The sequence below is a fragment of the Gallinula chloropus genome, assembly GCF_964237585.1.
Source record: "Gallinula chloropus genome assembly, chromosome: 30".
NCBI lineage: Eukaryota > Metazoa > Chordata > Aves > Gruiformes > Rallidae > Gallinula > Gallinula chloropus.
Genome location: NC_140115.1, coordinates 2,065,366 through 2,089,020, shown reverse-complemented (window position 1 = coordinate 2,089,020; position 23,655 = coordinate 2,065,366). Strand labels below are relative to the sequence as shown.

General features: G+C 50.5%; 2 protein-coding genes across 2 annotated transcripts in view; one reads left to right on the top strand and one right to left on the bottom strand.

The window, feature by feature from the left end:
• Positions 1–2,110, bottom strand: part of LOC311202475 (olfactory receptor 14C36-like) — a gene marked incomplete at both ends in the record, with an annotated part of 31,207 nt that extends 29,097 nt beyond the window's left edge. Inside the window, one exon of the mRNA XM_084277060.1 lies at positions 1,757–2,110. Coding sequence (XP_084133186.1) covers positions 1,757–2,110 — 354 coding nt within the window. The remainder of the gene's footprint in view (positions 1–1,756) is intronic.
• Positions 2,111–17,273: 15,163 nt separating this feature from the next.
• LOC311202474 (olfactory receptor 14A16-like) lies at positions 17,274–18,218 on the top strand (the record flags this gene model as incomplete). Its single annotated transcript, XM_084277059.1, has 1 exon — positions 17,274–18,218. One exon carries the CDS (start codon positions 17,274–17,276, stop codon positions 18,216–18,218), a length of 945 nt encoding a protein of 314 aa, XP_084133185.1.
• Positions 18,219–23,655: the final 5,437 nt, after the last annotated feature.

The window sequence follows — 23,655 nt, the reverse complement described above, 5'->3', positions numbered from 1 at the left end:
CCAATATAATCAATAAGGTAAAGATTGTATTATAATAATTGCTCTGTACAGTCATTATTGCTATTATTGCTGTATGTTGTTGTATGTTGTACCAATGGAGTTACAGCCGGAGTCATACAAGTCAATGAAGGAAGAGTGCCACGACGACGGGACCAAGACCTGGTGTTCCAAGAACTTTTTCCTCCTTCCCTTTGAAAATGAACATCTTTGATTCACAGACTATGAACATGGACCATGTCAGCTGTATCGGCCGAGAGCCCGAGATACAACGATCCAGTGACGCATACTGACACCACGAGAGACTGTTACGACGAATGAAGCCTGAAGATCATCATGGACTAAATGTTCATTCACTCAACAAACTCAGAGGAATGGACTAAGGGAAGAATACCTGTATGCACATATGTGCGTATACATGTGTGCACACATATATGTGTGTCTGAAACAAGAAATGGTTGGATTTGGTCATGACGTAAATGGTATGGAATAAGGGGTGGATAATGTCCTGGTTTTGGTCAGGATGGAGTTAATTTCATTTGTAACAGCAGATGAATGCTGTGTTTGAGAGTAAAATGGGAGTAGTGCTGATAACACCCTGATGTTTCTAGTTGCTGTCAGACAGTCAAGGACTTTCTCAGCTCTTCATGAGAAAGGAGGGGCGAAGCCAGGACAGGTGACCGAACTGACCAAAGAGAGTATTCCACGCCAGTTACGTCCTGCCCAGGATATCGAGGGGCTGATGGGAGGAAGGCCTGGGGCGGCTCCGGGACGCGCGGTTCTGGGGGACGGTCGGGTTCTGGGACGGCTCTGGGTGGCACGGCCTGAGTTGTGTGGTTCGGTGAGAAACTGCATTGTGTATCAACAGCTTCATATATTTTGCTTTGAAGTCCTGTTAGTATTGTTACATTGTATCTTTCTGTTATCTTAGTAAACTATCCTTATCCCAACCCACGGGCCTCTTAATTTCTTGATTTTGGGGTTATTTGCCCCTTTCTATTCCTTTTCCCTTCCCTTACTTCTCACCCCCCTTCCCTTTTCCCTTTAACCTGCTCTTTTCCTTAAAGGAGCAGGCAGCTGCGTGGATCTTGGCCCTCAGCCGGGTGAAACCACGACAGAGAATCATTTATTAGACATCTGACAGATGGGAAGTTTTCCAAGTCTCGGAAGTCACTGGAGAGCTGAGCAGCATCGAAATGACCAAAGAGCAAGCAGAGGTGGAAAATCACTGAGAAAAGTGAAGCGCATACATGTATCTAGGCTACTGAGAAGACTAAACAACCACCAAAATTCATACTAAATACAGACTGGTCCTAATGTGAGTTCCATGGCCAGTGATATGCCAAAGATGAGCTGCTTAGAAACATCCAGTCCTCAGTTTCCACATGGCATCCTTTAGCTCCTGGTTCCTCATGCTGTAGATGAGGGGGTTCACTGCTGGTGGAACAACAGAGTAAAGAAATGAAAATACCAGGTCCAGAAATAGGGAGGAGATGGAGGGGGGCTTCAGGTAGGCAAAGATGGCAGTGCTAAGGAACAAGGACACTGCAGCCAGGTGAGGGAGGCAGGTGGAAAAGGCTTTGTGCTGTCCCTGCTGCGAGGGGATCCTCAGCACAGCCCTGAAGATCTGCACATAGGACACCACAATGAACACAAAACACCCAGTAGCAAAAGAGGCACTGACCACAAGGACTCCAGTTTCCCTGAGGTAGGCATCTGAGCAGGAGAGCTTGAGGATCTGGGGGATTTCACAGAAGAACTGGTCAACAGCATTGCCATGGCAGAGGGGAAGTGAAAATGTGTTGGCTGTGTGCAGCACAGAATAGAGAAACCCACTGGCCCAGGCAGCTGCTGCCATGTGGACACAAGCTCTGCTGCCCAGGAGGGTCCCGTAGTGCAGGGGGAGGCAGATGGCAACGTAGCGGTCATAGGCCATGACAGTGAGAAGAAAGAGCTCTGTAGAGATCAAACATACAAAGAAAAAGAGTTGAGCCACACATCCTGTGTAGGAAATGGCCCTGGTGTCCCACAAGGAATTGGCCATGGCTTTGGGAACAGTGGTGGAGATGCAGGCAAGGTCAGTAACAGCGAGATTGAGGAGGAAGAAGTACATGGGGGTGTGGAGGTGGTAGTCACAGGCTATGGTGATGATGATGAGGCCATTGCCCAGGAGAGCAGCCAGGTAGATGCCCAGGAAGAGCCAGAAGTACAGGAGCTGCAGCTTCCTTGTGTCTGCAAAGGGCAGGAGGAGGAACTGGCTGATGGAGCTGCTGCTGTTGGACATCTGCTGCCATCAAGTGTGGAGACCTGTGCAAGGAGGATAAGGCAGTGAGAAGTTAGGGAACAATTCTTTGAGGAAAGCCTCTTTCAATTCACACTGACTCTCTGTATTCAGGAAGACTTTTGGCAGATCCCTTTTGGGAGGTCTGCTTTGTGCTGGCTTGAGTGTGCCACTGCTGGGAGGAGGCTCTGGAAAACTCAATCCTGCCTTGCAGCAGTCTGTAAATAGAAGGATAGTGTGATCTCAGACTAAATCCCCTGTGGATAGCAATGAGCTTTTCAGCACTGTCACTCCAGTTTCACCGAGGGCAGAGCAGAGCTTTGGAACTGTGATTTTCTCCTGACTGAGAGCTGAGGAATCCAGTCTCACAGGGCAGAGCTCCAAAGCCCTCCTGTGGTCTCATCCTACCCAAGGAGGATCTCAGCTCCCCGCTCCCGGCCAGGGACACACAGGGCTCAGTGCATCTGCCCACACACAGGTGATGAGTGCCATTGTCACGGCCTCTGTTCCGAGATGTCTCCTGCATGGGGCTCCTCTCTGGGGCACAAGAGTCCCTGGGAGAGCGGTGCCATTGTGGGAGGCAGCTGCAGCCCAGCAGGAGCTGCCTGGAAAACCTCAGTCCTAATGATGGGGATCCTGAAGTGAGGGTCAGCTCAGTGCCAGCCCCACCAATGGATGTCTTTGGAGCCCCAGGAAATGGTGGGAGAAAGGCAACAAGGACAGGAGGAGAAACAGCGAGAAACTTTCCACAGACAGCTAGAAGGACAGGCACTCGGAGATTTCTTCTCTCTGGGACAAGGACCCTGCACCATATTTCCATGCGTCAGACTTTACATCCACCGCTTCTTTCCACAGTGTGAATGCAGCCATGCCCAGGAGAAGACAGCTGTCCTGCCCTGTCCCTCTGATGGGGCACAAGAGCATCCTTTCCAGGCAGCACCTTCTGGTCCTATAGAGAACCTGTCCTCCTGACAGACCCCACACACTGCCCCATGTCCCAGCTTTAGGAGATCCCTCCAGGAACAGAACCTGCATTGCCCTGCACCCACAGACATACCAGGCAGAGGCTGTGGATATTTCTCCTGCAGTGAGCTCTCAGCATCCATCAGCTCTCTCAGCCTCACAGGTCTCCCCTCGGTGCCTACAGGCAGTGTCCCCAGCCCTGTGTGCTTGGCAGAGGAGCTGCTCCTGGGCAGAGCTGTCTCTCTGCAGTGCTGCTGGGTTTCCATGAGCTCCCCCCATCCCAGGAGCCTGCCCAGCTCAGCAGGAGAAGACCAGTTCTTCTAGACTCCCTCCTGGGAGATTCATGGATCCTCCATGGGGATTGTTCCATGATCTCACCTCTGACATTCTCAGGATCTTCCTGTCCAGGGGCTTGGGGTCAACACTGGCATTGCTGCTTCATCAGACCAAGCCAGGGTGTCCTCAGCATCAGAGCTGCCTGTGCTTTGCCTGTCTTTGTCTTCATGGCCTCCAGTTATCTGTTCTAACGAGCCCCTGGGGAGGCTTTGTCAGGAATGGCTCCCAGTGGGGCCTGTTATTGCTTCAAGGTGCTTTGGGCATTACTCCTGACTTGAACTTCTGGAGAGGTTTCTTCGTTCTTCTCTTTGTAGCTGAACTCTCTGGACTTACCAGAGACACCATGAGACTCATTAATATCCAGAAAGTTCCGCGACGGAGAGAGACAGCCACAGCTTGATGCCAGCAAGAGTCGGTTCATTGCACAGAACCATTCCTGTTTATATGCTCTGCAGACGGCTGCTTTCTTTCAAACATACCCTGTTTCTGGGCTACATCTGATTGGTCAAAGTTTTACTGTCACAGCAGCATCTCTATCTTATTCTAATAGAACTTCTAAACCCTCCTCAGACAGCAGATACACCTTAACAATAGAGGACACTCTTTCCTGGAGCCTGTCCCAGCAGGGGGCCGGCAACGATGCTGCCACCTTGTTTAGTTTCCCCGAGGTTCATGGCCTAAAGGCTCCATCCCGTTATCTGTTAACCTGGCAGTGCATGTGGCTTTGTTTCTCAAGGTGCAGGCCACACCCCACAATCCTCTTACCTCACAATCCCTTTACCAAACAATCCCTTTACGTCACAATCCCCTTACCTCACAATCTATCTGTCAATCAATTCTGTGACTTCATAATCCCCTTAACTCACAATCATCATACATCACAATCTTTTTAGTACACAATCCCTTTACCTCACAATGCCCTTAACTAACTCACAATCCATTTACCTTACAATCCCCTTACCTCACAATCCTCTTACCTCATAATACCCTTAACTCACAATCCCTTTACCTCACAATGCCCTTACCTCACAATCTCTTTACCTCACAATCCCCTTACCTCATAATCCCTTTTCCTCACAATCCCCTTACCTCACAATCCCCTTACCTCACAGTCTCTTTACCTCACAACCCTTTACCTCAATATCCCCTTATCTCCAAATCCCCTCACCGCACAATCTCCTTTCCTCACAATATATCTGTCAATCAATTCTGTGACTTCATAATCCCCTTAACTCACAATCCCCTTACCTCACGATCCCATTGCCTTACAATCCCCTTACCTCACAATCCCTTTATCTCACAATCCCTCTTCCTCACAATCCCCTTACCTCACAAACCCCTTACCTCATAATCTATCAATCTCATTACGTCACATCTATCAATCCACCTTCTTACCTCACAATCCATCAGTCTATTGCCTTACATCACAATCTCATTGCCTCACAGTCCCCTTATGTCACAATCTCTGTATCAATCCCCTTACCTCACATTCTATCAGTCTCTCATACCTCTCATTTATCTCTCAGACAATGTTCTTACCTCACAATCTATTGATCTCTCTATCGTCTTACCTCACGATCTATATATCAGCCAACTTCTTCACCTCACATCTACCGATCAGTCAATCCCTATAGCTCATTCTTCAATGTATCAGTCAATCCCCTTGCCTCACAATCTATCTATCTATCTATCTATCTATCTATCTATCTATCTATCTATCTATCAGTCACAGAGTCACAGAATTGTAGGGGTTGGGGGGGACCTCAAGAGATCTTTGGGTCCAACCCCCAGCCAAAATAGGTTCCCTAGGACAGGTCGCACAGGTCAGTGTCCAGAGGGGTCTTGAATATCTCCAGAGGGGGACACTTCACAACCCCCCTGGGCAGCCTGTCCCAGGGCTCTGTCACCCTCACTGGGAAAAAGTTTTTCCCCATGTCGGTGCAGAACTTCCTGTGCTCCAACTTGTAACCATTGCCCCTTGTTTTACCCCCACAGACCATTGAAAAGAGGCTTAAAATATTCCCCTGGGTCCTACAATTCAGATATTTATAAACACTGATAAAATCCCCTCTTAACCTTCTTTTCTCAAGGGTGAATACCCCCGGGTGACTCAGCCTTTCCTCATAGGGGAGATGCTCCAGGCCTTTAATTGCCTTTGTAGCCTCCGCTGGACTCTCTCCAGGAGATCCCTGGCTTTTTTGTCCTGGGGAGCCCAGAACTGGGCACAACACTGCAGGTGGGGTCTGACCAGGGCAGAGCAGAGGGGGAGGATCACCTCCTTTGACCTGCTGGCCACTTTCTTTTTTATGTCCCCCAGGATCTCATTGGCTCTCTTAGACACCAGGGCACACTGCTGGCTCATGGCCAACCTGTCACCCACTGGCACCCCCAGGTCCTTTTCCACTGAGCTCTTCTCCAGCAGGTCATCCCCCAGCCTGTACTGATTCCAGCGGTTATTCCTTCCCAGGTGATGATGTCAGGCAGTGTTAGGAACGATCCCTTGGTAGGGACAAAAATGAGTTCCAAGGGTACTGGGGCTGCTACTGGGCTACCTCGCATGGTTGCAGGACAGCAACATATTTCTGCCCTCAGTCCTCTTGCTTGGGACCTACTACTGGACATTTATCAGTTTGAAATATGGATACTGTTAGCACACGAAATGACATAGGCATTGTTAGGACCATTCCCTTGCCAAGGAAAGCCCTGAGCTCCAAGGTTATTTGGGCTGCTATTGGCTTCCTTGGGAGGTTTCAGGCCAGGAACATTGTTCAGTACTTAAAGCTTTTGTTTTGGAGCTGTACCTGGGCATTTAGCAGTTTCTAAGGTTGACACTGGTAGAGCATTAAAAGGATATGAGGAGCTTTTAGGAACATTCCCTTGGGTAGGAATCATAGAATCAGAGAATCACAGAACGTTAGGAGTTGGCAGGGACCTCAAAAGATCATCTAGTCCAACCTCCCCTGCCAGAGCAGGATCACCCAGACTAAATCACACAGGAATGCATCCAGGCAGGTTTTTAGAGTCTCTAGAGAAGGAGACTCCACAACCTCACTGAGCAGTCTGTCCCAGTGCTCCATCACCCTCACAGGGAAAAAGTTCCTCCTTACATTCATATGGAACTTCCTCTGCTCCACCTTTCACCCATTGCCCCTTATCACTGGCCATCACTGAGAAGAGCCTGGCTCCATCCTCCCAACTCTCACCATTTACATATTTATAAAGATGAAGAATGTCACCCCTCAGTCTCCTCTTCTCCAAGCTCAAGAGGCCCAGCTCCCTCAGCCTTTCCTGATAAGGAGTCATCTTGGTGGCCCTGCCCTGGATTCTTCCAAGGAGTTCTCTGTCCTTCTGGAACTGAGGGCCCCAGAACTGGACACAACATTCCAGGTGCGTTCTCACCTGGGCAAGGGGGAGAAAGGCCTCTCTTGACCTACGAACCACACCCCCTCTAATACACCCCAGGGTGCCATTGGCCTTCTTAGCCAGGAGGGCACACTGTGTTGCCTTTCACAAGGCGCGGTGACCTGGTTCAGGAACGGCAACGGCGCCACACTCTGGCAGCACGGTCCATCAGCTCACAGACACCAATGTGGTGGACGGCAAATGGCGTTTATTAGCCAGAGGCACGGGGCTTTATACCCCAGGGCTGTGATGCCACTCCCATCCTCTCACCTAACCGGCTACTTGCTATTGGTTACCTGTGGAGGGGAGGGATCCTACCTTTCCGTACGGCGCAACATCTTCCAACCGCAAAGCCCTATCTACCAACACCCCTGCATCCCATATTTAAGATATTTATAAACATTGATTAGGTCCCCCCTCAGTCTTCTCCAGGCTGAACAGCCCCAGCTCACTCAGCCTCTTTTCACATGGGAGATGCTCCAGACCCTTAATCATCTTTGTAGCCCTTCTCTGGATCTCTCCAGGAGATCCACCTCTTTTTTATACCAGGGAGCCCAGAACTGGACAAAGTACTCCAAGTGCGGCCTGACCAGGGCAGAGTAGAGGAGGAGGATCACCTTCTGTGATCTGCTGGCCACACTCCTCCTGATACACCCCAGGATCCCATTGGCTCGCTTAGCCACCAGTGCACACTGCTGGCTCATGGCCAACCTGTCATCAACCAGGACCCCCAGGTCCTTCTCCACAGAGCTCTTCTCCAGCAGGTCATCCCCGAGCCTGTACAGAAACAAACGGTTGTTCCTTCCCAGGTGCAAGACTCTACACTTGCTTTTATTGAACCTCATCTGGTTTCTAACTGCCCAGCTCTCCAGCCTGTCCAGGTCTCTCTGGATGGCAGCACAGTGTTCCTGCGTGTCAGCCACTCCTCCCAGCTTTGTATCATCGGTGTACTTGCTGAGGGTGGATGCTATTCCCTCATCAAGTTCATCAATGAAGATATTAAACAGGACTGGACCCAACACCGAGCCCTGGGGAACACCGCTAGTCACAGGTCTCCAGTCAGATTCTGCTCCACTGATCAGAACCCTCTGGGCTCAGTCCAACAGCCAGTTTTCAACCCACCTCACTGTCCACTCATCTATCCCGTGCGCTCTCTCAGCTTTGTTATCAGGATGTCATGGGAGACAGTATCAAAGGCCCGGCTGAAGTCAAGGTAGACGACATCCACTGCTCTCCCTCCATCTACCCAGCCTGTCATGAGATCGTAGAAGGCTATGATATTGGTCGAGCACCATTTCCCCTTGGTGAATCCATGCTGACTACTCCTCATGACCTTCTTCTCTTCCAGTTGCTTGGAGATGGCATCCAGAACAAGCTGTTCCATTACCTTTCTGGGGACAGAGGTGAGGCTGACTGGCCTGTAGTTACTAGGTTCCTCTTTCTTGACCTTTTTAAAGACTGGAGTGACATTGGCTATCCTCCAGTCTTCAGGCACTTCTCCTGTCCTCCAAGACCTGTTGAAGATGATAGAGAGCAGCTCAGCAATCACCTCCGCCAGCTCCCTCAGCACACGTGGATGCATCACATCCAGGCCCATGGATTTGTGTGCATTAATCCCTTTGAGCCACTCCTGGACCTCCCCTACCTCAAACAGAGGGAAGCTCTTCATTTCCCAAACACTCCTGCTTTCATCCAGGATCTGTGGATCCCGAGGGGCCTTTGAAGTGAAGACCTAAGCAAAGGCCGCATTCAGTATCTCCACCTTCTTTACCAGGACACACGCCTTGTTCAGCAAGGGACCCACATTATCCCTGGTCATCCTCTTACTATTCACATATCTGAAAAAACCCTTTTTATTATCTTTTATGTCCCTTGCTTGCTTCTTTTCCATGCGGCCTTTCGTCTTCCTAGTCGCGTCCCTACAGGCACTGACAGCATCCCTATATTCTTCCCAAGTGCTCAGACCCTGTTTCAACAGTTCATAAACCTTCTGCTTCCCTTTGAGTTTACCCAATAGCTCTGTGTTCATCCACACGGGTCTTCTGCCTCTCTTTGCTGATTTCTTACTCAAAGCGATGCACCGGTCCTGTGCTTGGAAGAAGAGTTGTTTAAATGCTACCCATCTCTCTCAGGCTCCTTTACCTTCTAACAGTGTAGCAAATGGGACAGCTCCTAATAGGTTGTGGAGGAGATCTTGCTCTTCCAAAATTCAGGGTAGTTATCCTGCTTTTTGGCTTGATTCTTCCACACAGGATCTTGAACTCGACCATTTCATGGTCACTTTGTCCTAACCTGCCCCTGACCTTTACCTCCCTAATGAGCCCGTGCTTGGCATTTTCCTCTACTGCATTACTGCTAGTCTCATGACATTGACACATGGTGGCCTCCACAGGATGGGTTTAAGGAGGCAATGATGCTCCATGGCCATGAGGACAATGTGTCTCCTCTGAGGCCTCTGTGCCTCTGAGGCATCAGCCATAGCCAAGCGGGCAAAGACCTCATTTCTATTGGGGCCTTTTAGCCTGGCCAGCACTCTTGGCCATCTGCACCACAGGCCATCCCGCACTGTCCCACAACTGGGCCTGTTTCCCTGATGGCTGCAGGCACCCAATGACCTTCCTCAACTTGTTCTCACCCCACCATGTCCCTGCCTGTACTGCTGTCTCTCCCTCCTCACCAGCTGTTCCCAGAAAAACAAAGCCACCAGCTCATCCACACTTCCTCCAAGTAACTCCAAGCACCACAGCACTACCCTCAGAATGGCATTTCTTCATGCTCATAACCCATCTGCACCTCTATTTTTAATTGACATTCATTTGAAAAGGAAATTTCAATCTCTCTGGAGCTACCCCTATACTCTCCTCAGACACTCCTTCCCCAGGCTAAAGAAGCCTAGGTCTCACAGCCTCTCCACACAAGACCCCTAACCCTAACTTAGCAGAATTTCTTTCAACCTTGTGACTGTTCCTCCACACTCGTCCTGACTGGGGACCCCCCCCACTCCTGGACACTCTGCTGGTGTCCACACCAGTGTTGAGTCAAACTGAACAGTAAGTGCCTTTGCATGGGTGGTCATACTACACCCAGTGCTGCCCAATGTGCTCATGGACAGGTTCCTGTGTAGCATCCCTGGCTGCTATGGCATCCCTCAGAACGCCCAAAGCCTCCTCCTTGACACTGCTGCTCCACCAGTCATGTCTGAATTCCCTTGATGTGTGGGTGTTGAGGTTTAACCCTGCTCACTGATGATGTCATCATGCATGGGAGATTCTTTTGGGCAGTTGGCACCAGCTGCCCTGGCAGTCCTCCCTCACAACAACCAGTGTCACTGAGCTTACTTTCTAGTGGAGCAGCATGCAAATCAGGAAGGGCCTTGATGCTGTGCAAGCACTGGGCAGCAATGAATAAATTATCATGTGTCACCAGTAATGGATTGGTCACAAAAAAGGACGATGTGTTGGTTCCACCCCCTGTTCTGGTTATCCCCTGATGCAGAACATCACAAGATCAGAAGGAGCAGGTCAGCTCTGGTTGGAAAAGTTCTTGAGGTTTCTCTTTGTAAAACCACGGAGGGTTTTTCCAGGATCTGCTGGAAGTGAAGCTCTGATGTGTCAGCAGTTAATGCGTGAGTGTAGAAGCCTCAACTGACTTGTGGTGCCTCAGCAAGAGGCATTAAAGGACATGATAGAAAATAAATGAAAAGAGGAGAGAGTAATTTAAATGCTTCCGGTGGTTCAGCCCCAAACAGTGGCTGAGCACCACACACCACTGGCTCACTCCCAGAGGAGAAAGAGACAGAACCTCTGTCGGTTGGGATAAGGAGAGTTCACTGAAAAAAGCACCATGAAACTAGAACAATAAACAGCCCATGACACTCATACCCGGTGAGAACACAGAGTACCTTACCCACCTGAGGATTACAGAGTGCTGCAGGACAGGAGGACCAACCCAACAGCCCAGCTGCACTCAGACTGCCCTGGAGGCACCCAGGAGTGGTGCCCAAACCAGCTCCTTTATGGAGAAGTGATGTCAGGTGGTGTGGAAAACAGCCAGGGCTAACTCAACCCCCCCAATCAGCCAGCACAGGTGAGATAACTGTGGCCTGACCAGAACCAGGACATTATCCACCCCTTTTTGCACACTATCTACATCATGGCCAGATGGGTTTGCCTCTGCACTCCCAGTCGCTTTGTTTCCATTGCTGAAACCACCCCACATGGCATTGGCCACCATGTAGGAGTGAGTATAGCGGTAAAATTTTGGCCACTTTTCTCATCTGGCAATGTTTAAAGCCAGCTGGATGGCTTGTACCTCTGCAAACTTGCCCTCTAATCTTGTTCATCATACTGTCCTTCCCAAAAAAGGCTGAGCAGTCCCTTCAAGAGGATCACAGGCACAATGACAGTCTGGTGGGCTGTCTACTGGAAACTGGTGCAGCGTTCTTCCTGGAGAAATCTCTTTTTGTAACTCTTTTTCATTGCAGCTTGTCAGGATTGGAGGTGGGTTTCCCATCTCACCTCCTCATGTCTTCACCATGGTCATGCAGAGAGAACCACAGGATGCCTCTTGGTGTGTACTTTTTTCTGGAACAGGGGAAGGCCTGCTTCAGAGTGCTGCCCAGGTGGGCAGTAGGACATATCCTCTTTGAGTTGTCAGACCTCTCAAGACAACTTATCCACAGCTGAGACAAGGGAGGAACAAAGACTTTCTTCAAGTAGATGGAGTTGGCCAGACACCTCAGCTGCTGTCGGTGCTTCTTCCTTTCCCCAATCTATTACTGCCAGTGAGTTGGCATATGATGCTGGTGCACTCCACACAGACTTATACCACATGGGTGAGGAACATTGGACTTCATCAGGATTGGTGGGTAGCTGCAGATCATCAGGATCATAGTAATTCATCTCTCACATGGCTAATCCCCTCAAATACTGCATACTCTGCTCTGTGGTCATCCACTTGACTGGCCAACACATGACGTCTTCACTGAACTGGTACCTTTCCCCCACACTTGACAGAAGTGGCCTCCAGAGGCTGAGGGCTTGAAACTTCTTTCCAATCACCTTGTCAATAACTCCTTTTCTGAACAGGGATCCCAGCTGCTTGGCCTCCCTGCCTTCTAATTCCAGGCTGCATGCCCCATTGTCCCAGCATCGGAGTAGCCAGGTGATGATGTGCTCACCTGGAAGGCAGCTGAAATCTTTTCTCATTTCTCCCATCTCACTCATGGACAAGGGTCAGGTTATAATGCTCACTCCTGGAGGAGAAACAGACAGACCCTCCGTGGGTTTGGAGGAAGACAGTTTACTGACAAAATGTGAAAAAATGATAACAGCACATCACAAACTACACTCACATCCAGAGATAACACAGAGGACTCTACTGACCAAAGGATCACAAGGTACTGCACAACACAAGGGCAAACCAAAGGCCCCAGCCACACTCAGACTGTCCTTAAGGAAACCATGAGTGCCTCTCCCCAACCAGCCAACTTGATGGGGGAGAGATGTCAGGTGGTGTGGAAAACAGCCTGGACTAACTCAGCTCAGCTGTGCTAACTCAGGTCACCTCTGCTAACTTAGCTCACCTCTGCTGGCTGCTTGGGGAGGCTAACTATTGCCTGGCCAGAAACAGGACAGCTGAGCATTTAATCTCTCCTGTCTGTCACATATTTCTACCTGTCCAAAGTCAACTCACCATGTCTGAAATCATAGTTCCATCAATGGATCTGCACTCCAGTGCTTCTGGTTGCTCTCTAGATTTCCCTTCCCCTTCCCCTTGGACCATTCAGACACCTCTCAACCATCCAGCTGCTGCTCTGAGTTTCAGGGAGTTAAACCCTTGCCTTTCTGGCAGTTGTCTGACTCATTCTGTCTTTAGCCAGCTCTTGAGTTGTGGTGATTTCACAGTCTCCTTCCTCTCACAAAAACATCTCTCACATGGTTAAGCTTTGTGGCAGGTGAACCTCATTGGTGGCAGATTGCCCTTGGCATAGAGTGAGGAGTGTTGAATCTAATGGTGAATCTTGTCAGGTTTCTTCTGTTGTTGGGAAAATAACTCCCTGTGTGCTGCCTGTGTGCAGCCAGTTCTCTAAGGAAAGCAGGGGAGCTGGTACAGGGGGGCTGTAATGCCCCACTGTGGAGTGCAGAGAGAGACCTGATGTAAGGACAAGGGATGCAAGTCCCAGTTGGCTGGTGAGAGTCATGGTGGGCTTGTGGAGATGTGCAGCAAGGTTGTCCCCACTGTGTCAGACCTCAGGGGGCCATTTTCCACAACAGTCCAGACCTCCTTAGGAGGCACCCTGGATCAATCTCAGTCAGAGGTTATCACCTCTCCTCTACAGTGAAAATAATAACCTACACCCTTAAAAATAAATCACTTTTACTCTGAGCTCCCTTTGAAACTGCTTCAATGATCAGTCCATCTCTTGAAGACCTGAATATAATTACATGAAGAGACATAGCTCGTTAGGGCTTGCTTGTTAGTTTAAAGAGCCCTGGGGTGCATTTGGTGCTGAGTCCTTGAAGCTCAGGTACTGAGAGGAGATTACACAAAAAACTCCATGTCAAAAGCAGAAGCCAAAGTACCCTGAAGTATTAATGAGTCCCACTGAGAGCCATTGCTGGCTGAGCCTCCCCAGGGACTCGTTAGCACAGGTAATTGGAGGCCATGTTGGCTGGTAGGCAAAGGCAATGTACAAGAAGCTGAGACGCTGAAGAAAGCCCTGGGTTGGTTTGATGAAGCAGAAAGGCCAAGCCCTGACCCCCAGCCCCAGGGAAGACAGGTCCTTGTCCCTCAGGCATTGCTCAGGGCTCTACCTGGGGCATCGTGGGGTGTGTAACGCTGAGAGAAGAACAACAGGATGAGAGTATCTCCTCATTGTTGGTCCAAAGCGCAGCTAGAAATTCATCTGTCTTACATTTAAATAAAAGAAAGAGCAGGGAGACCCTTCATCCCCTATCAGATTCAGGAGGAAACATTGTGGAAAGATGAGGACAAGGCTGAGGTGCTTAATGAAATCTTTGCCACTGTCTTTAGTAATAGGAGCAGTTGTACAGAGAGAATCCAATTCCCTGAGCGAGGAGACAGGGACAGGGAGCAGAATGACCCCACGTCAATCCAGGAGGAGATGGTCCTGCTGCACCACAGAGATGTGCATAGATCTGTGGGGCTGAATGGGATGCACCCAAGGGTGCAGAAAGAGCTGGCAAGGGGGGGTCACCAAGCCACTTCCCATCAGTCCTGGCTGACTGGATCAGTCAGTGTAATCCCCTATATAAGAAGAAACAGGAGGCTGATCAGGGAAATTACAGGCCTGATAGTTTGACATCAGTCCCAGAGAAGCTGGTGGAGCAGATCATCCTGAGCAGCATTATCCAGTTCATGAAGAACCCCCAGGTGATCAGGCCCAGTCAGCTTGGGTTCATAAGGGCAGGTCCTGTTTGACCCACTGAATCTCCCTCTATGAGAGGGTGACCTGCTTCTTTGACAAGGGAAGGGCTGTGTTTATTGTCTACCTGCCTTTAGCAAGGCCTTGGACACAGTTTTCCAGAACTTTCTCTTAGAGAAGCTCACTGCTTGTGGCTTGGAAACTGTGGTGGTTCAGCCCCAAGCAATGCTTGAGCACCACATGCTGCTCGCTCACTCCCCGAGGAGAAACAGACAGAGCCTCTGTGGGTTGGGATAAGGGCAGTTTACTGACAAAAGCACCATAAAAGGGGAACAATAACCCAAATTGCACTCACACCCAGTGATAGCACAGAGTACCTTACAAACTCAACAATAACAGAGTGCTGCACTATGCCACAAGCACCCCTCTCCAACCAGCCCAATTTCCTTTGATGGGGAAGTGATGTCAGGTGGTGTGGAAAACAGCCCAGGCAAACTCATCTCACCTGTGCTGGCTGCCTGGGGCGGTGAGCTCTGGCCTGGCCAGAACCAGGACATTATCCACCCCTGTTTCCACACCATTGACATCATGCCTGGATCTCACTTTTTCAGAGTCCTGGGGAGGTTCATAACATCATTTATCCATTATTTAGACCATCTGCCATTGAGCGATTTTGTTATACACCAACAATTTAGTGGCTGTCCTCACCTAGAACTAAAACCCCTTGGGGTACACACTGGACTTCCTCATCCTTTCTCATCACCCACCAAGTGCACTCAGGTCCCTGAGTTAAAGCAATCCCACAAATGGGTTCGTCTTTGCCTGTAGCAGGAATAACCTGGACTGTTTTGCCAACTGGTTTTAATGCACACTACAGGGACTTCATCCCCCTCTAGAGTCGCTGGGAGTTTCGATTGGACATGGCTTCACCTCTGGCCCTTCAGGTGACAACAGGGGTTGGTGTCTTAGCAACTCTTTCCTGGCCTCCACTCTCAGTAATTCCCATGGGCACGGGGACCAGCAGGTCCCAGGCAGCCATGCTCCTTAACCTTTGCAGGGGGTCAGACACCCCTGCTTGTCCCTGCCTGGAGGTCCTGTCTCATGCAGAGACAAGGAAAGGTGTTTGTCCTGCCCAGCTCTGGTTTGATCAGGAGAAAGGACTCTGCTGGACAGAAGGATTTCTCCCCAGCTGAGGGAGGGAACATCAGAGATGAGATCACAGAGCGATCCCCATGAGGCCTGAGGCACCAGGAGGGAGCCTAGAAGAACTGGTCTTCTGCTGAGCTGGCCAGGCTCCTGGGATGAAGGGAGCTCACTGCAACCCAGCAGTGCTCCAGAGAGACAGCTCTGGCCAGGAGCAGCTCCTCTGCCAAGCACACAGGGCTGGGGACAATGCCTGTAGGCATCGAGGGGACACCTGTGAGGCTGAGAGTGGTGATGGATACTGAGAGCTCACTTGAGAAGAAATCCCCACAGCACTCTGCCTGGTATGTCTGTGGGTGCAGGGCAATGCAGGTTCTGTTCCTGGAGGGATCTGCTAAAGCTGGGACATGGGGCAGTGTGTGGGGTCTGTCAGGAGGACAGGTTCTCTCTAAGACCAGAAAGTGCTGCCTGGAAGGGATGCCCTTCTGCCCCATCAGAGGGACAGGGCAGGACAGCTGTCTTCTCCTGGGCATGGCTGCAGAGGTGTGAAGCAGCGTGTGCACCCAGGGGTGCCCAGGGCTGTCCTAGTGAGCAGGGTCCCTGCACCCCAGGGTCTGTGTGCTGTGGCAGGGACTCTGCTGCTGCCAGGGTCAGAACTCAGCCTGCCTGCTGGACTTCTATCAGCAGTGCAGAAAGAAGCTGTGAGTTTAAAGTGTGACCCATGGAAGGACAGCGTAGGGTCCTCCTGCTGTCAGTGTGTTGTGTAGGACAGGTTTGCTCCCAGCTCCAGCGGATCCCTGGCAACTTCCCAGGGACTTTTCAAGAACACCAAGGATGAATTTTCCACTCCAGGTAAAGAGACTTTACTTTGAATTTTCTGCTCTTGTGGACTGGCTGGGATGTGGGAGCTGAACTTTTCCTGATAACTTTGCAGCAGGCAGTGCAAACTCATTGGTCATTAGGACTTGTCAGAGCATCTCCTGAGCCCTGCACACACAGAGGTTCCACGGAGCAGTGCCCTGATGCCAGGAGGGGTCTGCAGAGCAGAGCTGAGCACAGGGTAATTTGGATGAGGTCTGTGAGCACAGAGCAGAGGTGACATGGGCAAAGAGAAGCATCTGCAGGGACAGCTGCAGTTAGCAGATACATTGGCAAGGAGGAAGAGTGAGCTGCTCCCAGCATTGCCCTGGCAGTGGGGATTTGGTACCTCCCTGACATCACCCACAGTGCTGATACTTTCCCACATCAACCTCCTGGTTTCTGCCACCCAGCACAGACTCTGAGACAAGACTTCCATGTTTTCAGTCTGAGAAACCTGCGAGTACCTGTCTGTCTGTCCCTGTCCTTGCAGCCCTGGCTGGACTGTTTCTCACTGTTTCCCTTCCTTTCCTTGCTCCCTTTGTCCCACCATTACCAAAGCTCTGCTCTGCCCTCAGGTGAAATAGGAGTGACAGTGCTGAAAAGCTCATTCCTATCCACAGGGCATTTAGTCTGAGATCCCACCATCCTTCTATTTACTGACTGCTGCAAGGCAGGACTGAGTTCTCCAGAGCCCACAGCTGACCCTCCTCCCAGCAGTGGCACGTTCAATCCAGCACAAAGCAGACCTCCCAAAAGGGACCTGCCAAAAGTCCTCCTGAATGCAGGGAGTCAATCTGAGGGCATTCCCTAAGAATTAGAAGATGTTTTCCTAAAAGAAGTGTTCCATCACTTTTCACTGTGTCTTTTCCTCCTTGGACAGGTCTCCACTCTTGACGGCAGCAGATGTCCAACAGCAGCAGCTCCATCAGCCAGTTCCTCCTCCTGCCCTTTGCAGACACACGGGAGCTGCAGCTCCTGCACTTCTGCCTCTTCCTGGGCATCTACCTGGCTGCTCTCCTGGGCAATGGCCTCATCATCATCACCATAGCCTGTGACCACCACCTCCACACACCCATGTACTTCTTCCTCCTCAACCTCTCTGTTACTGACCTTGGCTGCATCTCCACCACTGTTCCCAAATCCCTGGCCAACTCCTTGTGGGACACCAGGGCCATTTCCTACACAGGATGTGTGGCTCAACTATTTTCCTTTTTATTTTTGATCACAACAGAGCTCTATCTTCTGACTGTCATGGCCTATGACCGCTACGTTGCCATCTGCCACCCCCTGCACTACGGGACCCTCCTGGGCAGCAGAGCTTGTGTCCATATGGCAGCAGCTCCCTGGGGCAGTGGGTTTCTCCATGCTGTGCTGCACACGGCCAGTACATTTTCAGTGCCCCTCTGCCATGGCAATGCTCTTTACCAGTTCTTCTGTGAAATCCCCCAGATCCTCAAGATCTCCTGCTCAGATGCCTACCTCAGGGAAATTGGACTCATTGTGGTCAGTATCTGTTTAGGTTTTGGGTGTTTTGTGTTCATTGTGGTGTCCTATGTGCAGATCTTCAGGGCTGTGCTGAGGATCCCCTCACAGCAGGGACGGCACAAAGCCTTTTCCACCTGCCTCCCTCACCTGGCCGTGGTCTCCCTGTTTGTCAGCAGTGTCCTGTTTGCCTACCTGAAGCCCCCCTCCATCTCCTCCCTTGTGCTGGATATGGTAGTGGCGTTTCTTTACTCGGTGGTTCCACCAGCAGTGAACCCCCTCATCTACAGCATGAGGAACCAGGAGCTCAAGGATGCTTTGTGGAAACTGATTACTAGTGTGCCTGGTGTTTCTAAGCAGCAATAAACTGCTCCACGTTGTGGAAGGTTTTTTCCTTCTTTTCTGTCTAATCTATAATAAAATAGTGCACCTCCATCCCATTCCTAATGCAGCTTCTCCTGAACTTGTGTGACCCAGACCTGTGCTCTCTTTGCATTAAGTCTGCCTGAAAACAGACAGAGCCTCTGTGGGTTGGGATAAGGACAGTTTACTGACAAAAGCACCATAAAACGGGAACAATAACAGCCCCAATTGCACTCACACCCAGTGACAGCACAGAGTACATTACAAACCCATCAATAACAGAGTGCTGCAGCATGGTATGACTACCCCTCCTCAGCCAGTCCCTTGGATGGGGAAGTGATGTCAGGTGGTGTGAAAAACAGCCCAGGCAAACTCAGGTCACCTGTGCTGGCTGCTAGGGGAGGTGAGGTCTGGCCTGGCCAGAACCAGGACATTATCCACTCCGGTTTCCACACCATCTACATCGTGCCCAGATCTTACATTTTCATAGTCCTGGGGAGGTTCATAACATCATTTATTATTTAGACCATCTACCCTGGACCACCATCCAGGAAATATTATAGAGAAATATGTAATATTTGGCCTTTTTTCTCCTTTGGCAATGTCTAAAGCCAGCTGGATGGCTTTCACCTCTGCAAACTGGCTGGATTTGCCTTCTCCATAGGCAGCTTCTGCAACTGGTTGTGTAGGACTCCATACAGCAGCCTTCCACCTCTGATGTTTACCAGAAATGTGACAGGACCCATTGGTGAACAGGGCATTTTTCTTCTCATTTTCTGGAAATTCAGTGTACACTGAAGACTCTTCACCACATGTCACCTGTTCCTGTGGTGATATTCCAAAATCTTTCCCTCTGGCCACTCTGTGATCACTTCCAGGGTTCCTGGGTGATTGGGGTTTCTTATTCAATCTTGCTGTGTGATAAGTGTGACCCACTTGCTCCATGTAGCATGAGTGGCATGTTGTGTAGGAGGGGCCTTCCCTTTGAACATCCAGCCCAGCACTGGCAGTCGGGGTGCCAGCAGGAGCTGGGCTTCAGTCCCAATCACTTCTGAAGCGGCTCGAACCCCTTCATGTGCTGCCAGTATTTACCTTTCTGTTAGAGTGTCTGGATCCTCTGTAGCCCCGACTCCAAAACCCCAGAGACTGACCTTGGGCCTCCTGTTGCCTTTTGTGGCGTGGCAACCCAGTTCAGGAACGGCAACGACGCCACACTCTGGCCTCATGGTCCATCAGCTCACAGACACCAATGTGGTGGACGGCAAATGGCGTTTATTAGTGAGTGGCACAGTGTTATATAGCTGTCCTGGTTTTGGTCAGGATGGAGTTAACTTCTTTTGTAGCAGTGGATGGAATGCTGTGTTTGAGAGTTAAAATGAAAGCAGTGCTGATAACACCCTGATGGTTTTAGTTGCTGTCAGACAGTCAAGGACTTTCTCAGCTCTTCGTATTTCTCTATTCATGGGAAAGGAGGGGCAAAGCCAGGACAGGTGGCCAAACTGACCAAAGAGAGTATTCCATGCCAATTACATCCTGCCCAGGATATTGGGGGCTGATGGGAGGAAGGCCTGGGGCGGCTCCAGGACACGCGGTTCTTGGGGGACGGTCGGGTTCTGGGACGGCTCTGGGTGGCACGGCCTGAGCTGTGGGTTTGGTGAGAAACTGCATTGGGTATCAACAGCTTCATATATTTTTGCTCTAAAGTCCTATTAGCATTGTTGTATTTTATCTTTCTTTTATATTAGTAAACTATCCTTATCCCAACCCTTGGACCTCTTAGTTTCTTGGTTTTGGGGTTATTTGCCCCTTCCTTTTCCCTTCCCTTGCCTCTCCCCCCACCTCCCCCCCCCCCTTCCCTCTTCCCCTGCTCTTTTCCTTTAAGGAGCAGGCAGCTGCGTGGATCTTGGCCCTCAGCCAGGGTAAAACCACGACAGCATCTGAAAACATCTGCCAGCTCTTCTCTGCTCCTTTGGTGCTGAGGGCAGTTTCCTTGGGGGTCCTACTGACTAACTGGTAACCAATAGATCTACTCTCTCGTAGGTCTGTTACCTCAGGAGTCATCTTTGATGAAACCCAGGATACTCCTGGATTGGTACCAGTCCCCACTCTCCTTTTACAAGGTGGTTGAAATCCACCAGCAGGAGGAGAACCTGCAAGAGTGACCCATCCTGTGAGATGTCAGGAAGAAGCAATGTCACAACCCAAGACATGAGCTTTCTGCAATCAGGCTGTCACTATTCAGATTCTGAGGCACAGATGAAATAAAAGTCCCTTCCCCACCCACCACTCCCCTTGTGTCTTACAAGCCCTTCAAAGATAGATGCCACCTCACCCTTCTCCTCCAAGGGTTCAATGACTTCACAGGGCTAAGGGTCAGGGTTCCCCCTTTACAGTTTGGGTGAGGCTCAGGGTGAGGATTTGTGTTTCTGCTTAGTGCTTCTTGAAAATGATTTCAGGGCTGCTCAGCTTTGTGGCTTAGGGGATTGGGTTAGGGCTAGAAGGAAGGGCCAAGATCAAGGCTGGCATGTCAAGAGTAGGGATCAAGTGCTGTCCCTTTCAAGTTCTGCTTCCTTGTCCTTCCCCACAGTCCCTTCCCTCTTGGATGAAGCTCTCAGGCATCTCAAGCACTTCACAATGTTGCTCCTCACCAACCAGCTTCCTCCAGCAGAAGTATCATCACCAGCAATGCCACCTTCTTCCTCTTGCCCCAAACCTCATCTCCCTGGCCTTTCCTTCACAATCCCTGCCCTCATTGTAGCTCTTTAGGAACCATTTTGGAGAAGGGTTGAAGATGTGGGGAGGGTGGCTTCAGCATTAGGGATGGGTTAAGCTTCAGGCATCTGGTGAGGGTTTCAACTATGGTGTTGGCATTTAGAGTAGGGTGATAGGTGAGTGCTCCTGGATTAGGACACAGGAAAAGGTGGAGGGTGCTCTGGGCAGTGCCAGGTTGAAGAGACAGGGTGTGTAGGCACTCTGCAAGCTTCCACCCTCACGGTGACCAGAGACTAACTTCAGCTGGTGACCAAAAGCCTCCCCATTTCACTGGGCATTGGAGGACCACTGGGCCCTGTGGTGTGACAGGACACATGCAAGTGGCTCCATGACACAGCACGTCTGTATCTTCTCACTTTGTCATCCTGAAATTGCTCCCTGATTTCCTGCTCCAATCAGCATTCAGAGAGGCACGTGTCAATGTTCTGAATGAGTTTCATCACCCACAGCACTGAGCAGCCTCTACTAAACCTCCAGGAATCTTCCTTTCTGCCATGGGCCTCCACACTCAGTGACTTTGCCCTGGAAGCTTGTTAGTGTGCAGCCACTATCATCAGTTTACTCTTGCCTCTCAACTTCTGTACAGTTGCAGGGGGACTTTTAAGCAGACACTGTCTTCTAGAAAGAGTTTTACTAATGTGATGATGTCAGCTAACATAGGATACAGCACAAGTCCATTTCTTTCACAGTCCTAACTAACTTATATTTTCAGCATCAACAAACATTTTAATTTGACTGAAAATAATCCCCCAGAAAAGTCCAATTTCATTTTCTAAAAATGGGCTTGGGGACAGGGGACTGTCGATAGATAGGCCTTTGCGGTCGGAAGATGTCGCGCTGTACAGAAAGGTAGGACCCCTCCCCTCCACAGGTAACCAATAGCAAGTAGCCAGTAAGGTGAGAGGATGGGAGTGGCATCACAGCCCTGGGGTTTAAAGCCCCGTGCCCCTCGCTAATAAACACCATTTGCCGTCCACCACATTGGTGTCTGTGAGCTGATGGCCCGTGCTGCCAGAGTGTGGCGCCGTTGCCGTTCCTGAACCAGGTCGCCGTGCCTAAACAAAGGCAACAGGATTGTGAGGTAAAGGGATTGTGAGTTGAGGGGACAGTGAGGTAAAGGGATTGTGAGGTAAGGAGATTGTGAGGTATGATAATTGTGAGACAAACAGATTATGAAGTCAAAGGATTGACAGATAGATTGTGAAATAAGGGGATTGTGAGGTAAAGGTATTGTAAGGTAAGGGGACTGTGAGGTAAAGGGATTGTGAGGTAAGGGGATTGTGAGGTGAGGGTATTGCGAGGCAAGGGGTTTGTGAGGTAAAGGGATTGTCAGGCAAGAGGTTTGTGAGTTAAGTGGATTGTGAGGTAAAGGGATTGTCAGGTGAGGGGGTTGTGAGGTAAGGGGATTGGGAGTTGAGGGGATTGTGAGGCAATGGGATTGTGAGGGCAAGGGAATATGAGGTAGGGGGATTGTGAGGTAAGGGGATTGTTATGTAAAGGGATTGTCAGGTAGGGGGATTGTGAGCTATGATGATTTTGTGGTAAGGGGATTATGAATTCACAGAATTGATTTACAGATAGTTTGTGAGGAAAGGGGATTGTGAGGTAAAGGGATTGTGAGGTAAGTGGGTTGTGACGTAAAGGTATTGTAAGGTAAGGGGATTGTGAGGTAAAGGGATTGTGAGGTAAGAGGATTGTTAGGTAAAAGTATTGTGAGTTGAGGCATGCTGTTTGAGAATCAAAGCCTCAAGCACTGCCAGGTTCACAGATAATGGGATGGAGCCTTTAGGCTGTGAACTCTTGCTTGCATCAAGCTGTGTCTCGTCTCTCTCCGTTGCAGCATGAAATTTGCACAAAAATTTGCCATCACAAAGAAAAGGGGGTGGAAAAGAGGGGTGAACTTACCAGGGACTGAGGGCCTGAAGCTCTGGGGCTGCCAACTCCACACGAGGCCAAGATGGCTCCGGCAGGGACTTGCTGCCCAGGCTGTGGCAGATACCAAAAGCCCCGGCTGGGCGGGGGAGCGGAGCTGCAGGGAGAGGGGGTGCCGGGGGTGGGGAGAGGCTGGAGGGTGAGAAACTCCCCCCTCCTGTGGGGAATGGAACAGCCACCCGGGAAAGGAGACACCTTGTGCTGGGGGGAGGGGAGCTGTGAGAGCCCGAGGAGCAGCAGCACAGCCCGAGACAGGGGGTCTGGCAGCCATGTCAGTGTGGGTGCTGTCTGGCAGCCATGTCAGTGTGGGTGCTGTCAGGCAGCCATGTTAGTGTGGGTGCTGTCTGGCAGTGATGTCAGTGTGGGTGCTGCCTGGCAGCCATGTTAGTGTGGGTGCTGTCTGGCAGCCCTGCCAGTGTGGGTGCTGTCTGGCAGCCATGTCACTGTGGGTGCTGTCTGGCAGCCATGTCACTGTGGGTGCTGTCTGGCAGCCCGGTTTCAGCCACGCAGGCACTGTTACAAGCTCTGCATCTCTTCAAGGCTGCCAGTTGCCAGTGATTACTATTTCCAGCCTTGAAGAGGTGCACAGCTCTCCCCATGTCCTGGTTTAGGTCACACTGTACTTCAAGGCACTGGAAACAGAGACTGTGGTGGCAAGGTTCAAGCATCACTTTCCTGACAGGGAGAGAAGCAGGAAGCAGGATCACTATGAATAGCCTTGGCTAATGTAAAGCCA